Source organism: Carettochelys insculpta, chromosome 1, assembly GCF_033958435.1.
Source record: "Carettochelys insculpta isolate YL-2023 chromosome 1, ASM3395843v1, whole genome shotgun sequence".
In the NCBI taxonomy this organism is placed as follows: domain Eukaryota; kingdom Metazoa; phylum Chordata; order Testudines; family Carettochelyidae; genus Carettochelys; species Carettochelys insculpta.
The window spans coordinates 154,643,182-154,660,084 of record NC_134137.1 but is presented as its reverse complement, the minus strand read 5'-3'; the positions used below and the strand labels follow the sequence as shown (position 1 = coordinate 154,660,084).

The window sequence follows — 16,903 nt, the reverse complement described above, 5'->3', positions numbered from 1 at the left end:
ACAGGAAAACACACAGGCAGCCTGCAGTTCCCAGGCTGAGAGACCTACAGCGCAGCCTCCAGAGTGGGTAGCACTGGCCAGAGAGGGGAGTGGGTAGGAGGCAGATTGATTCAGAGCAGGTCCTGAGGTCATGAGGCTGCTCTGGGCACCAGGGAAAAGGTCCTTCCCCAGCTGAGCCCCTGGGAGAAAAGAGCAGCCTAACCACCACCTCCCTCCTTGGATCACCAGAAGGAGGGAATTATAGTAGGTTTTCTATCAAATATTCCATGCATTATTTTCTATCTGCTTGCCCTCATTATTCTTTAGTAGCTTACATGCTAGCAACAGCCCAAATATTGCCAGGCCCATCACAGAACCATCACTCTGAGCTGCAAACCCTATTTAACAACTTTCACAATTGACTTTTTAGTCAATGACAAGCACCTATTGTACCCAGCGAGGGAGCAATAAACATGCTGGTTGAACGTGTCTTCCAGGGAGACAAGCAAAAGAATGCCCAATCAAAGAGAAAAAGAGGGTAAAGAATATGAGAAATTACTTCACAAGCTGGACTACTAGCAATGAAAACAGACTTGCTTAAAGTGATGAGGTCACTGGCGTGCAGTTGAAAAGTCAGCATATTTTTTCCTCCTCATCTCTTTGCAGTCAGTGTAAGCACCTTTTGTGTGCAGAAAACTCAAGCGTAGAATCCGTTCCATTTTGTTCAGCTATATTGACCTCTCTCCTGATCAGTGACATAAAAGATCAGGTTTGTGAGTCTTTGAAACAGCCTGGGCTTGATTGCATCCTTGTATAATCTCCAACATATATAAAACAAAAGGGAATATCAACATGACCATGAGGAATGTAGCATTTAATACCCACTCTGACACACACAGGTGTCACTGACTATGCAAGGTTGATGGCACTGGGGAACCACTTTGCACCATTTTGGTGGAAAATAAAAGACAACAAACCAATCAGATTGCTTGAACTGAATAATGGAATATGGCTTAATTTCCCCTTGAATGTATTAAAATGTTCTCCCAGGGCCACAGGATGTTTATAGAAGAAACACTAGCTCTTTCACACTCCCTGTCAAGTTAGTGTTCATTTCATCTAGTAAGCACCACAGATTCTTATTTCAACAAGATCCTGATTTATGGTATCTCATACAAAGACAGAAGAAAGTGGCTCTATGTAGGAAAATAACTTCTAAAATGATATAGCAATGAATATGCACATTTTAGAAGTCAGAGTAGAACACACTATATAATTCTGACTCATGATCAAGTCACTCAGTGTCTGCTTTATCTCCTGTGGATGGCAATCGTCTTCATCCCTATTTCTCAGACTTTACCTAACCCTAAAGTAACACGCGGGGGGCGGGGGCGGAAGGAGGGGAGAGGAAAAAAAAACCAAACCCCCTCCCAGAAAAAAAAACCACTCCAATCAGCTGTGAAATTATACCAGTGTAAAAGTCGATTAGAAATTATAGAATATAGCCACTCGAATGCTGAGAAATTTTACCTGTGGACGACAGTGAAGGATAACTGCAGGACTGTTGATGCATGAAGAAGCAGGATGCTCCAACTCTTTAATCAGCTTTGTAACTTTGTAAGCCTTGAGTGCTTTGAAAGAAAGAGAGTCAGAAGGAGGCTCCTGATTGTTGTCAGTCTGGTCAACAGCCTTCAGAGCCTCCACCCTGGGTTACTCAGAGGAAGCTAAAGCCTCAACAAACCAAGATATGTAGCCCATCCACACCTCCTTTCCTCATGGGAACTGGATCCCAGAAGGCTGAGGTGAGAAATCAGATAATCCTTATTTATATGTACTTTATTAGAACAAAAGCAAAGAGGAAAAGCTAACATTGTCAGCGATGGACTAGCCCCGGAAGTTCAGAGGTTTGTTTCTAGCTGGTAATAGATGCCAATTCTCTTCTATAAACATAGTTCAGTTTACTATGACATAACGTGGGATCTATTTTTGTCACCACTTCATACAAATGTGTTACTCTCGTGATTTCCATTCAGGTCATTCAATGACAGATGCTTTGGCTCAGGCTGTTCCTAAAACTACTAGATTCTCCCCCCCCCCCATACTTCTCCCCAGTCACAGCTCAGTTCAGCTCTTGGGCAGCTGTGACACAGAGCTTGTGTTTGCATTCTATTCTGGTAAGTGTGAGTTAGGGCAATACCATTTATACCAAAGGGCTCAGAAATGCATGTCAAATTAAACCAGTGACTAACCACGGTATCTTGCCTCTCTTTCTGCCTCCAGGCACAAGATTTATATGCTCAGAAAGCCCTTTTGCTCTAATCCCTGGGTGCTGATTTGATCTGCAGCCCAGATTTCCTATCGCAGTGAGAGACGATCACCAAAAGTGGTCTGTTGTCCCACCGTCAGTGCGATCTAAACTTATCTAAGTTTGAAATACAAACAAGGCTCAGACAGAAAAAGCACTGGGAAAAGTTCTCCACATCGCTTCCCCCCTCTCATCTGTTTCTGCTCAATGCCAGGCACTGGCAGCCACAGAAGAGCTATTTGATCAGCCTGCAGCACAAGAAGGAGCATTAGAGACGTCTGAGCCGACACAAAATTCCACTTGTAAAGACAGTCGGCGATCTCCCACCTCTGTCACATGATGGCCAGCCAAGCAGTAACTGTCCGCCACTGTGGACCCTTCATCCTCCTGCATGAAATGGAAGCAAGAAAAGTAAGCATCCTAAGGCTGATACTAGGTTCAGCTATTTTCTCCTTGGACAAATACATTTAATTCACTGCAAATGTACTGGGTTGGGAGAAGGCCTGTATTTCTCTGCTGGGCTTTTCTTTAACAGCTGGAAGCTGTGATGAGCATTCTTACCAAGGTACCTAGAAGTTGATATTATGCACCATGAGTTACTTCCTGGCCTACTGCAAAGCACACTGCAGTACTGTGCTCTCCCAGTACCAAACGCTTAGAGCCGAAGGCTTGATGTGTGATATTTTACTGAAGGTGAAGGAAAATGAGTTTCCTGCACACAAGTCTCTGCTGGCCTGCTCCAGCGATTATTTCAGGGCTATGTTCCAAAGCTACACAAAAGAATCCAAAGCCAGCGTCATTCACCTGCAAGTCATCTCTCCCACTGGTCTCCAGCATGTCCTGGATTTCATTTATACCTCCTGGTTGCCCCTTTCTTTTGAGAATCTGGAGGACACCCTGGAAGCTGCCAGTTACTTGCAAGTGACTGAGGCTATTGGCCTATGCAATCAGTACTTGGTTAACAACCTGACCCTGGAAAACTGCTGTTTTTCTGCCAACATTGCCACAAAGTTCTATCTTCCAGATGCATTATCAGCGACAGAAAAATATATCATCAGCAATCTCTGGAAACTTTTGGATTTACATTTCATGGAGCTGCTCTTACTGAACGTCAGATCGTTGATGGCGGTGGTAGAATCGCCTGATGTCCCTATGGTGAAAGAATCCTGCCTACTGAACCTAGTGCTCATGTGGCTGAAGCATGATAAGTCCAGGTTAACTCACACAAGCAACCTATTAGAACACATAAGATTTAGTCTCACCCCAGTGGAAGACCTGAGAAAAGTCTACACGCAGTCAGAAGTGCCTCTAACGACACCTATTAAATGCTTGATCATAAAAGCAATAAACTACCATTCGCTGGTTTTCAAACAACCCATTCTGCAGGATAAGTACAGCACCCTGAGAAACCAGAAAACGCGCATCATCCTAGTTGGAGGAAGGACTGCAAGTGAGGGGCCAGTCAGCGATGTGATGGCCTTTGATGTTTACAATCACAAATGGAGAACTCTAACCCAGGTGCAGGACAGAGTACAGAATCACTGCCTGTGCGTGATTGGAAACTACCTGTATGTACTAGGTGGGGAAATAGAATACCTGCAAAGTGAAATGAAAAGCACCAGCTTCTCAGTTACAAACAAGGTCCATCGTTATGATCCAAGATTTAACAAGTGGACACAAACCAGAGAAATGCTTGAAAAGAGATGCCAGTTTTCTTGTTGCATCCTGGACAACAACATCTTTGTAATCGGTGGGAGAGGTGAGAATGGGTCACTGCATTCATCTGTTGAAGTCTATAACATTAGCAGAGACAGATGGGCAAAGGCTACAGAATTGCCCTGCAAGATGCATGGTCAGGCCAGCGCAGTGTGCAAGAACACGATCTACATCTCAGGTGGCAAGTACATAGATCAAACCAACACAAGTAAGGACGTGTACTCTTTGAGCAGTTGGGAAGGAGAGTGGATACAGCAAGCCTCCATGAGCATTGCTCGATTTGGGCATCAGATGGCAACGATCAGAGAAGCCATCTTCACCTTTTTAGGACTGTATGAACCATTCTCTGAAATAGAAAGGTATGACCCTGTCCCAAACCAGTGGACTCGTTTAAAGCCATTAGTCTATGACCGATTTTGCTACGGTCTGGCTGTGGTAGAGGAAACAGCACTTCTCATTGGGGGAAAGAAATGGCAAGACTCACAGGAGGTCCCGACCCAAGATGTGGTGGGTTATGACATAGACAATGACTGCTGGGAGGAGATTTGCAAGCTTCCATTACCTTGGTATGGATTGCAGTGCGCTGTGCTACAAATCTCAGAATTGGTGGAAACTAAGGACATTCAATAACACTGGAGTCAAACTGCTGAGTTAACCCTTTCATTACATCACCCTGGAAGACAGTACAGCAGGTTGATCCCTGAGAAAAAAGAGAACTGCAAGAGCGCTAAATAGAACAGCATTGAGGCTTTGCTTTATTAAGCATCCCACACAGTGATTATGGACAGGAAATTTGGTACTAGCATGGGAAGAACATGCTGTGACTTACACAGTTGAAGACAGGTATTTGCCAAAGGCAGATGTGACAAGTAGCACATACTGCAAGTACGAGGGAGAGGAATTCCCATGCCGTACTTCTTCAGAAGTCTTTAATAGCTGTCTAAAGTCAGATTTTTCAAGGGTTAAAATGTAATCCCTCTGTTTTTTAAATTAAAGGTCATTTTTCCAGATGGTAAGTGGTATTGAATTTTGTACTCAAGCTAAGCAAAGCAAAATGAAAGTGAAATATATAAGGATCACAAAATTGCCTTTAACAGCTTTAATAAGTAATATGTAGAGGATGGTAGTTTAATGATTCGCTAAGTGAGAGTGCCTTCGCTAATCAGTAAGAAATTATTGCATGGAGCAGAGGGATTGGATAAAATGTAGTTTTAATTATGGGTATATATTAACCCATTGATTGTTTGCTACAGGAAGTGAACTGAGAGGGGAAGAGACCTTTCTGTGAAATAGCTTTTGCTATGGCGTGCCCTTCAGAGTGGGGTTTTCAAGCATGCTCTGTATGTGCTTCATACATATTTACAGTTACCAAAACCACACATGAACTGAGGCAGCCAGTTCTGAATGGGTATACTTATTATAAGGCACATTGGAACATGCAACAATAGTTGTTATATTGTGCTACTTAAGTGAGAACATCCTGCAGACTGCTTCCTGCTCGATGTTGATGATTAGGATGAAGGTGAAATTCTTCTTAACTGCTGCACCACTTCATGAGAGGAAAAGGCAGGAGTAGAAGCTTGATTTTTTATCAAAGACTAAGTAGGAAAGAAATTTAATTCGACTCTTGAAATTCAGTACTAAATGGCTATTCCAGAGAAAGCAATTGCCTCACTTCATGTTGGCAATGTAGGCAGAGTAATACAGAATGGATTGCGAGTACATTTTTAAGGCTCTTTGGATTATAAAATGCAGTTATGTGACTAGACTCCAGAGTGTAATTAAAGATTTAATTTACGCAAAACAAATTTCATAAGTATTCATTTAAAAGCTAAATTTATTTGAGTTATTTTGCACTGTTCCCTTTCTAGCCTGAGAGTTCATACAGCAAAAATGTATATCTGTTCAAGAGTATTTAGTATTATATTAAGAGAAGGCAGCACAACAAATGGGACAAATGTTCCCTTCTCTTTCATGCTAAACTTTCTTAAACTGTAATGTTTAATTTTCACCTTTACGGCAATCAAGCTGACTTTTCTAAAGTGCAGGCATAATAGCTGTTGCATAGCAACGGATCTACATTGTCTAAGCTGCCTTAGTTTCAACAAAGAATCCACTGCGTCATGTGCATATACATCTGTCACATATAAAGAATTTTTATATGAATATATTTACTTTTGGTCCAGTAAACAATAACAAGAGTGTAAATGCTTGGAACAATACAATTCATTTCAGGTCAAGCATTTTTTTTTCCATTACGAGAAATATACAAAACCTCACAAATTTAATATACAACTCAGTACTCATGCAGCATATAAATGTCCAGTTTATACAAACGTATTCCTCTCAATGATACAAATATGACATTGGATCCAGAATTCCATACAAACATTAATACGTGATTTGACAGCCATGTTGACTTGAATTAGTATTGTTTCAAATGGGCTGCAGAAAGGCCACACCTCTGTACAATTGTGCAAAATCTGCAAAACATTTGCAATCCAAAATGCAATTAAAAAAACCTCAGAACAAATAAACAGGGAGAGACGCTTCTCTTTTCTTGCCTTCATCCCAACAGCAAAGATAATTACCACTAAACTCCCAAGTTCTTGAAGTTTAAGTACATTCACTGAGCTGTACAGGCAACAATCTAGAGCTGATTCAGTGAACAACTCATGGTAAGGGCTATGGACCAGAGTTTTTCCTTTTGCCACGAGTATTATCAAACCATGTCATGACTCTTAACTAATGCAGCAACACATTAAAGAGCAGCACAAATATTTTGGCATGCTCTGTTCACTTTCCATAAACACTAAGCTGGTAAAGGATAAATGCATGATTCGGGATTTCCCTCCTCCATTCTCATTCCTGAGCTTGTGCACAAGTCTTAAGTAAACGCTTCACTCCTGTTCCCTGGCTTGTTTCCCATGTAGCTTATGTAAGTTTAAAGCATTTTTTTTGGATTGTGAACTCAAGCTATGGATACCCTTTGCTCTTCAAAACAAAACAGAGGCTTTTTACTTAACAGGTTTTCAGATTATAATCCTGAACATTAATAACACATTTTACCTGCATACAAAATGTTGAATTTAAAAGGTTAGAAAACAAAGTAGGAGATTAGTCAAAAAAACCCATTTACTCCTGCTTTATCATGTAGGAGTTGACAAAATGTTGCAATTGAAATCACTAAGTTGGAATCCTTTGCTTTAACTACTGTTTTTGGATGAGTTAAATATCTTTAACAAGCATGATCGAAGTCTACTTGCGGTTATTGCTAAAAGCTGCACGTGATCCTGACACCATCAGTGCAAAAGCAGCCATATTATTAATAAAAAAGAGTCAACAATAAAATTAAGGAGGGATAGCATACAGTTTGGTCTTAATTAAAAATACAAACAAACCAATAAAAGAAACAAATTTGCATTGACGACAATCCTGTATTATACATTTCTTACAAACCAGCTTTAAAAAGCATGTGACAAATAATACCTGAACTTTTGATATTTGAAATTGTGTCAGTGATTATTTTTGTTTTTTCTTACCCCATTATCTAATGCTTGTCTGTTTTCATCAAAACTCAGCAATAATCACTGCATTACCCTTTTGTTCATCACTTAAGAAATTTCCTACAGTTTTTCATTAAATATAAAAAAAGTTTTATTTTCTGCACAATAAAATAATACTAGAACTCCAAAAATGTAATGCAATACGGGAATTATAGAGTATAAAATTACATTTTAACAACATCAAATGACCTTCAATCAAAATGTACATCTTCTAAAGCTTTCAATTTGAAGGTCACCATCTTCCAAAATGTAGTTTTTAAAATATATTTTATTTATTAAAAACCATGTTCATTTGTTTTGCACAAGCTAAACACAAGCTGGGCATTGATAGCATAAAAATATACAAATTCCCATTAAAGACAATGGGATCATGGACCACGTAAGATTTACTTCACACATCTGAGTAACATTAAAATATAATTAACGAGACCTCCCACACGTTGATGGAAAAGTGACTTTCTGCACTGAGGAAAGGAGTGGAATGCAGTAAATTGGCAAAAGAGAAGACACTTATACATGCGTTTCAATGTATGAATGGGTGTGTGCTAAGGAGGCTATAAGTGCATCTACTTCAGAAGAGCCATTTACAGGGTCCCCTGGGTTACTGTTTTGACAGATATCCAAGAAGAGATCAAGGTATATTTGTTTCCACTCTTGAAAGTTTTTAGAGGTCAAATCTGGATTATCCAGAACCTTATCTATAATGGCTACCTCTCCTTCCCTGGCCTGCAAAAGAATAGAGAGGAATAAATTATAAGGAAGAGCATCTCATATAAATGATGAACAACTTAACAAAAGAGTGAGTATACATAAGACACACAGCTATTGGAAAGAGGGGGGCAAATTTTCATTTTATGGCTCTGAGGTCTACTTAAAAATGATGTCCTGCATGGCTCAGGGTGTTGGACATCATTTGGGTTGCAGGGCTTCCCTTCTCATTGCCCTGTTGATCTATTATGTGCAAACAAATCCCTTTGCTATTTACTATTAGCTCCTTTAGCTTCTAAGAAAATATTTCACACTGCAAAGTGCCATCTGTTGACTTTTCTGGCTTTCACAAGAAATGCTGTGCTAGGGCGTGGGATGCAAACAGATGGCCTGTCATCACTCAGTATAGGGAAGCCTTTCAGCTGTGTTCCTCACCGTGGCAACTGAGCACTACGCGGGAAAAATTAAGGAAGGGTGTTTTAATGATATAACTTATTTGCATTAAAGACCATAAATACACATGGTAGGCCCAGTGCTTCTCTGGCAATGTCCTTCCACCATACAGGATTTGCCTGCATTGATTCACAGCATGGGTAAGCTAACAGGCTCACAATAGCACTTTAAACATTACACCTCTGGGAGTGGCTCAGGTGAGCTGCCTGAGCTCAGACCCAGATGTTCAGGCAGACTTGGTGGCTAGACCAAGCCACAAGAGCCACACTGCTATTTTTAGCATGCTAGTTGGAGCTGAGCTAGCGTCAGTCTGTCTACCAGCTTTGGGACTCTCACATCCCAACTGCAGTGTCAACATACCCAAGAGGGCAGGACCTGGCTGGATCTCCCCTGCAAATTCAGAGCCAGAATGACACACTTGTAGCCTACTCGCCTGCTGTCTGGAGTACACACAGGTGGAGAAAGCATGTGGCTGGTCTGTGCTATGCTCCAACAATTGCTGGTGGGGGAAGGTTTCTTACGGGCCACAGGCATCAGCTGTAAATCAGAGCAGGCTCCAGGTGTCCTTGCAGTCACTCCGCTCTGCTCCAACCAAGGACAACTGGATGCAACTGAACTAAGCTTTAACAACATAATTAACACCCTGGTTTACAGCCTGAGGCCTTCTCTATAGTAGTGATCTGCAAATCAACAACTTCTCCTTTACCAGTCATTCCTCCAGGAACCCTCAAGGTCCCACTGCCAAATGATCTGTTCCATGATAACCGTATACCTATACTAAATCCTTCATCCATTCTGGTGAGGGTGGTGAGTGTAGTTTAAAAAAAAAATAACCAAAAATCCAAACCTGTTCTGTGGTTGATCTGACACACTTTGAAGAGTTGTGGTGCCAAGAAGTAGCACATTTAAAATACTATTAAAATGTACAGTGTGAGCTTCATGCTTAGCATACTTTGCAAACAATAGTTTGTCAGTGTTCCCCAAAGTAGTCACGTATTCATTCTGGAGATAGGGAAACTGAGGCAAAGGTTAATGTCGGAGTGGAGATTAGAATGAGGGAACTTCTGCTTACCAGACCTTTGGTCATAGCACCACATTGTGTAGGGTGACCGCACTGCCCTATGGCAAATATGGGACGCTGGCTCCCAGAGGGCTGCTGTCCCATGTCAGGGCTTCTCGGTGATGGGCCTGCCACCTCATGGTGAGGCACTGGAGATGGGGGGGTGCTCCACAGCCTCCCAGTGAGGGAGGAACTGAGGATGGTGGCCCACAACCTTCTGGCAGGAAGGTGCCAAGAATAGGGGCTTTGCAGCCTTCCAGCAGTGGGGGAACAGAGAATGTGGCAGCCTCCCTGTGGAGGAGCCTCAACCTAGCAGGAGCTGCCTCCCCAAGGCGGGGATGCTGCAGAACGAGGCATTCGCTTCATGGAGGGGATCCCTGGCAGCAGGAACTGCCTTCCCTAGGCATGGGATGCCAGGGAATGAGGCAGCCACCTGTGGCAGAGCTCTCCAGCATGGGGATTGCCACAATGGGGTGCTGGGGAGTGGGGCAGCTGCCCCATGGAGAAGCTCCCACTCAGCAGGAGATGCTGCCCGAAGGCACAGGGCACCAGGGAAGAGGGCAGCTGCCCCGTGGAGGAGCTCTGTGGCAGCGGGGGCTGCAGCCCAAGACATCAAGTAACAGGAGCCCTGCAAAATATGGGACAATTTGCCCACTTTCTTAGAAAAGTCGGGACGCCTGTGAGACAGCTTAAATAAGGGACCGTCCAGAGAAAAATAGGAAGGGTGGTCACCCCAACATTGTACTTCTCTTGTATGGCATTAAAAATCATGGGTATTCTGTACCTTCTTACTACTAATCAGTAACCTTAGGCCTTCCAGGAGGAAGAACAACTATCTTTTGCTTAAGGAACAGGGCAAGAAAATAGAAATACCTTGATTCTGTTTCTGGCTCTTTCCCAGACTTCCTTTGTGAGACTCTGGGAAACCCGCAGGAAAGCCACACATTCCTTCTCTAATTCCCAGTCCCGCAAGGCTTTACGTATATGTTTAGCCATACAAACTATGAGTATCGCCTTCAGTGTTTACTCACTGTGAGTAAAGTTACACATCTGTAATAACCTGTGATACCTTAAAGACTAAAAAATTCTTTAGGTAATGAGCTTCCAGGACTAAGACCCGCTTCCTCAGATCCTACGCATGAAAGCCCATTATCTAATAAATGTGTTAATCTTTAAGGTGCTATAGGACAGCTTGTTATTTGTGAAGCTACAGCCCAACAGAGGGTAACTCTGTGAGACTATGAAGCATCTATCTAAGGGTTTGCAGGATGGGAGCCATACAGAACTGAGATAATACTTTCTAAGTGCTTCTTGGCAGATTTGGAAGGGGTAATTCATTAATGCTGGTAAAGCGCTCTAAGATGAAAGCTGCTACCAAAATATAGTATCTAGTGACTTCAACTGTAATAAGTTACATTTAATAAAACTAACTGGACCTGAAGGACGATGCAGCGCAGAAGTTTTTACTTCTTGCTGCACTTTGAAGCAACATCTCTGATGTAATCTGGAATACTACGAACCGTGATAACTTTGTGGTGATAAAAAGGCTAGAAAAGGACATTAAAACTTCAAAATACACATGCTGTATTCTAAATATAGGGCCACAATTGCAATATTTTTATCTATCATCGCTGCCATTTCTTTCCCAAATTTTGTACCATGTTCATGATGAAAACAAATGTTCAATACTTTCCTAGCTAAGCTTAGTTGTCACAGAGCAGCAACATTTTTACCAGAACTTCCACTTTCCAAACAACGGACTTTTGTTAAGCTTACTCTCTAGTAATGCGAAAACATGCTTCTCTTAGTACATGAAAAAAATTTGGGGGCGGGGGGGGTGGAAGGGAAGGGAATTAATACACCTCTTTTGAAAATTTTAAATTATATTATGTTTAACTAAGTAGAAGAGAAACTGACAGAGATTTTTGCTACCGAGAAATAAATCTGGCCCATCTCAAAAGGACGCTTCTTCCTCAGCTCAGAGAACAGCATTTTGTCCTCTCTCTCTCTGTTTTTTTAATCACAAGGTTCAGATTGCCATTCAGCTGAGTCTAGCGCACCTTTGAATACACTAAGATTCGACTTTTTGGTGGGATTTCTCCACCCGTTACGAGCTCACCTTTAAAGTACTTTTCAGAATTCGCAGTTGGTGTAGTTTTTCATTGACTACTGGATCGCTACATCTCTTTACAAAAGATTTCTTGTACTCCAGCTTGGTGGAAATCCGGTATTCTCCTAAAGGTGACAGACTTGCCTGCTCCAAAGCTCTGTACAAATCTTGCAAGGAGTCTGCTGTCTTCTCTTCTGCAGTTTCAGCTAAAAAAAAAAAAAAAAAGGCAGGGGGGAGGGAGGCAGGAGAAAGGAACAGTGTATAATTAACATGGTTATTAAAAACCCATAAAAGCCTTTCTAAATGCAGTATTTTTAACAAGACCAGAAAGGGATCATTTGACACGGAGGGAGAATATTCCACATCTGCCAAAATCCATTCCCCCCCCACCAAAAGTCGTGCAAGTCAAACATTGCCTAAAGCTATTTTACTCTCTAATTATTGCTTAAGTAAATCACTTCTAGATACGGTACTTTTTCAAGTGAAACAAAAGCAAAACTTGTGACAATACAAAGCTTTCTACAATGCAGAAAAATAGATTACAGGGTATACGTTTACTATCATAATAGACACTCTAATTCCAATTAACCATAACAGTAAATTCACAAGCTACTACAAGAAATGGAAGCAATAGGAGCTGCGTACCAAATAAGAAGGAACTTCAGGTGAAAGATCCGACTAAAAAATAATCAGGGGAAGGCAGTTTAATGTTGTCTTGGTTTTTTTTTCCCCTGTAGGAGATACCAAAAGGATCTCAAAAACAAAGTAAAAATGTGCTGCAGTTCAGGATGTGGCGGTTCTCCTAGGACTGAGGGGGAGCTTGTTTCTGTTTTGCTTATTCAACTGACATTATATTTTCTCCATCTTTTGTTCCTATTTGTGCACGTTAAAAAGTAATTTATGAGATCATCCAAACATCTTTTGAGCTACTGTGATTTCTAACATTCAGCTGAAATTGGGGCCCCGTTGTGTTAGAGTAAGAGTAAGAGACAGTCTCTCACCGCACATATAGTCTAAGTAGACCAGACACAACTGGGGAGGAAAAAGGATGAGCTGTTAATTTTGCCTCACTGAATCTCCTGAATATATCGTTTAAAAATTATTGCTTGTGACTACTATAGCTAAGATGGCTTTAGGGAGAGAGAGGAAACCTAATTTTTTCCCCCCAGTCCTCTGTCTGTAGTTCATGTTTTTCCACCTCAGTTTAACCAGCCAATCTCCTAAACCTGCTCCTGAATGAATCACCTGTCAGAGCAAGGTGGCCATTCACAGTTAAGCACATGGCTGACATGACGCATACAAGTTAAGTGCCTTAAACAGGAGTACTCACATGCCTAAGAACCCTGCTGAACTGGGGCTTCAGGCACCATGCATGCTCCAACATTCACTTTTCTACTAACACTACTGGCAAGGATGCTAACTGGTGCCAACGGTGATGGCAGTGTTTCTGTGGAACAGATAGATGACAATCCTGAACTGGACTGAGACGAACCACTCACTTCACAGAGTCCGGAAAAATATTGTACAGTATATCGATGACTCACCTGAGTCAGTTTCAAACAGAGAAGCCAGGGAGAAAAAAACAGTGTCCCATCATAATATTTACATTTATATAATGCTTTACATGTCAAAGCACTTTATAATCATTAATATCCATAGAACCCTCAAGGACGTGCAGTCCTTTGATTCTGCTGTACATTTCTTTAACCCAGGGGTTCTCAAACTTCATTGTACTGTGACTTCCTTGGGACACAAAAATTACTACACTACCTTGGAGGGGCTGGAGGTGGGGCAAGAGATCAAAAGGTGAGTCTGTCCAAGCCCTACCACTTGGGGAGGGTGGAGTGGGGTCCAAAATCTAAGCTTGCCTGAGGGCCCCCCCTGCACCCCCCAGAAGTGGGATCAGGCTTTGGCTTTTTACCTGGTCCTCATCAAATCTATGCCAGCCCTGGCAACCCCACTATGGGGGCCCAATCCAAAGTTTGAGAACTACAGCTTTAACCAAATAGTAATTTGTAAAGCACACTCTTTTAAAAAATAGGTGAGGGAAGATTACAGCTCTTCATCGGAGAGAGACGTTGTGGCTTTGAAAAGAGCCTTTGGGTTGCTGCACGTTCTTTCACTAGATTCTTCCTACAGAGTATGCTGCTTGGAAACATACAGTCACTGATTTAATCAAAATGACAAGATACCACTATATTTTCTGTTATAAAAATTATTATTGTTAAAAAAAGGAAAAGACTAAGTAAGTGAAGAATAACACACTTGCTCAAAACCTTTGTATTTCTGATTTTTATGCCTCTTTAGAAATGCCAGTAGGCTCCAATTTCAGAATTTCCATGAGACCTTACAATGAAGATGAACATTAGTATGGTCCAGGTATTCACTTCTGTTTGCACCTTAGAACATGCAATTCTATCCATCTATGGGCTCTACCTTCATGGTATCTGAGTGTTTTACACAGAAGTTTTGATAAAGCTAGCTAAATCTGACAGAAGATAACTTTGCCTTTCTCCCTTCCTTCAACCATTTTATATTAAAATGCTTCTTTCTCCAAACTCTTTCCTCCCACAACCCTTTCTTGGTTCATACGAGCATGTTTCCTGCTCACGGCTAGTTATTATGGGAAAACTATGCTGCAGAGATGAGTTTTTATAACGTGGCCGTAAGCTGTCCAGATTCAGAGGTATGTTAATCTCTTGTGGCAGGGTGTTCTATGGCCTTGGGCCAGACACTGAGAAATCTCTCAATGCTATCATGCATTTCAATGTTATTGAAAATCCCAGCATTCCTGATGAGCAATTAAGAGACAGTTCCTGAAACAGTTTGGGCTTAACCAATTAGGATTGTGAGTAACAAGACCAGTACCTTAAATTCATCTGTAACTGTAGTTCCAAAAGCACAGTTGAAGTGTTTGCATCAGCCTGTTTACCTAAGCGGTCAAACTGCCACTGTGAACACGGACTGAAGTTCTTCACGGCTGTCACATTCATGGTATGATAAAGAATTTTGCAGTAATTGAATCCAGAAGCCATCAATCAACATAAGAAAGGGACTGAGGGGGAACCTGGTCAAGAAATTTTCCATTTGTAACATCACTATCACCGGGTCAATGATTTAAGATGTGGGGAACATCTGGCTGAATGGAAAGTGGTATATCAAGTAGCTAGACCTATCCAGATACGGGCAGCAGTGAAGAGACCAGAAGACCTCCATGTGTGGCTCATCCTGAAGTCTGGCAGACAGATGTACTCAAAACACAGTGGTATGGAGTTAGCCAGTTCTTGGAAATATCTCCCCTCTATTCACATTCCTCACCTCCATCTTGCTTGAGTTTATATTCATCCAGGCATCGATATCACTTAGGTACGGGGACAGCCGTCTGCATGTGGGAGGAGGGCTGGGCATTGGTACAGCGGACAGAACTGTGAGCAGAGGAGAGCCAGTGAGGCGGCTCTACACATTCAGGATTTGCTCTGCCTTTAGGCTTCTTTGTTAGTGGTGCCAAACACCCTTTGCAGAGGCTACTACAGCACCTAGTTCCAGCGGAATGCTCCTGCTCCTTGGGAAACAATAAAGCGACTGGAGCGGCCTCTCAGTCAGTTTCTAGGGGCAGTGAGGCTATGCACTTCACTTTATTTTAAAGCTTTACTCCAAATCTATAAGGCTGGTGAAACCTTCAGCTAACTGGCTAACCGCCAGGGGTTTGAGGATGAATTGCAAATACTATTTTAAATATCTAATTCTTGTTCTAGCTTCCATAGACCTTAAAAATATATCAGCTGTGAAGAAACTGATTCTCTTATTGAGAGTCTGTGGCAAAGGTGGAGGGATAAGAGTGACATACTTTGGACAGTAACTTAATAACATGGTGGGCCAAGAACCAACACCAAAGATTGAAGCCATTTTTCCCCTCTGAGTTTCTAAGAGAAGTTCCTATGGGACAGTAGGCAGAACTCCCTCTTCTTCTTCACTTGCTTTCCTGTGGCCAACCACCATCCTGGTAACAACCACCTGGTGGCAGCTGTCATGTGTTGCAGATGCTTGCTGTAACTCTGTACTAACCCTCTTGCATGGTGTAGAAGTCTGCCCCCTTTCCCACTCAGCTGTCTCCTTTCCCTTCTCTTTCTTTTTCCTTTCTCTGGCAGATATGGTTCTCAGGAACTATGGTAGGGGCTAGGGGCTTGCTCTTGGAATTGGTGCTTTTAAATAGAAGCTGTTGGCTCCTTATCACACAGAGTGAGACACAGTATTTCTAAATGGCCATTAGACACCCATACTGGTTCATGTCCGTTGATTTGGGCTCGCAGGGCTCTGGCTGTGGGGCTGTTTCACTGCAGTGTAGATGTTTGGGCTCAGGCTGCTACCTGAACTCTGGGACCCTCCTAACCTTTGAGGGTCCTACGGCATGGGCTCCAGGCCAAGTATCTACATCACAATTCAACAACCGCTCAGTCTGTGTCCTACAAGCCTGAGTCAGCTGATATGGACCAGCTATCGATTGTTTTACTGCAGTGCAGGTATACCATAAAGGACAGGGTACCATAAAAGCAGTATGACTTGAGATTAAATGAGATGTGTCATACTTTTAACTTTGATCTAAGCTAGCTCATGGTGAAGTAATCCATCCATTTGCCTATGGAAGGCCTCACGTCAGGTGGTGGGTGTCAGATATATTGCACTAGAATTACTGTTCCTTTAAGGAGCAATCAGGGCCTCAAGGGATACCTGATTCAGATACAGAACAGATTCTGGATAAGGGCGGCAGGCCTAGAGGGAGTCACAGACCGATTTTTAGAATTGCACCACAAACAACATTATTCTGAGTTGGCTTCCGAGCCACGAACTGCATTTCTCCAGCCACCTGGATCCTGTGAAAATATGGGTTTACGGCTTCCCACACACTGCTGCTGGTGTGGGTTCCTAATCTAGTAGATTGGTTGTTATTCCTGGCTTTACCCGTTCCTTCAGCAGTTCTTTCATTTGGATATAGAGCAGACCCATGT

The 16,903-nt window shown here is 42.2% G+C and overlaps 2 protein-coding genes and 1 long non-coding RNA gene across 15 annotated transcripts in view; 1 reads left to right on the top strand and 2 right to left on the bottom strand.

Annotated features, from left to right (window-relative positions):
* The window catches only part of LOC142013143 (uncharacterized), a 55,448-nt gene extending 53,800 nt beyond the window's left edge, over nucleotides 1-1,648 (bottom strand). For all 6 annotated transcript variants that reach the window (XR_012645567.1, XR_012645562.1, XR_012645565.1 and 3 more), the window contains exon 1: nucleotides 1,510-1,648. This is a non-coding gene — a long non-coding RNA (uncharacterized LOC142013143). The remainder of the gene's footprint in view (nucleotides 1-1,509) is intronic.
* A 21-nt stretch (nucleotides 1,649-1,669) lies between these two features.
* KLHL34 (kelch like family member 34) lies at nucleotides 1,670-5,838 on the top strand. Of its 2 annotated transcripts, none has more exons than XM_074994175.1 (2): nucleotides 1,670-1,781; nucleotides 2,260-5,838. In XM_074994175.1, the coding sequence occupies exon 2, from the start codon at nucleotides 2,876-2,878 to the stop codon at nucleotides 4,628-4,630; it is 1,755 nt and encodes a 584-aa protein (XP_074850276.1). In that variant the 5' UTR covers nucleotides 1,670-1,781; nucleotides 2,260-2,875; the 3' UTR covers nucleotides 4,631-5,838. The 2 variants fall into 2 exon arrangements, with proteins under 2 accessions (XP_074850276.1, XP_074850269.1); XM_074994168.1 differs by lacking the exon at nucleotides 1,670-1,781 and adding an exon at nucleotides 2,091-2,153.
* A 193-nt stretch (nucleotides 5,839-6,031) lies between these two features.
* CNKSR2 (connector enhancer of kinase suppressor of Ras 2) overlaps nucleotides 6,032-16,903 on the bottom strand; it is a 372,822-nt gene continuing 361,950 nt past the window's right edge. For 6 of the 7 annotated variants that reach the window (XM_074994112.1, XM_074994129.1, XM_074994120.1 and 3 more), the window contains 2 exons: nucleotides 11,907-12,103; nucleotides 6,032-8,292 (listed from right to left, as the gene is read on the bottom strand). In XM_074994112.1, coding sequence (XP_074850213.1) covers nucleotides 8,077-8,292; nucleotides 11,907-12,103 — 413 coding nt within the window. In that variant the 3' untranslated portion in view covers nucleotides 6,032-8,076. Of the gene's footprint in view, nucleotides 8,293-11,906; nucleotides 12,104-16,903 lie in introns of those variants that run through there. The other variant, XR_012645541.1, reaches the window with a different exon arrangement.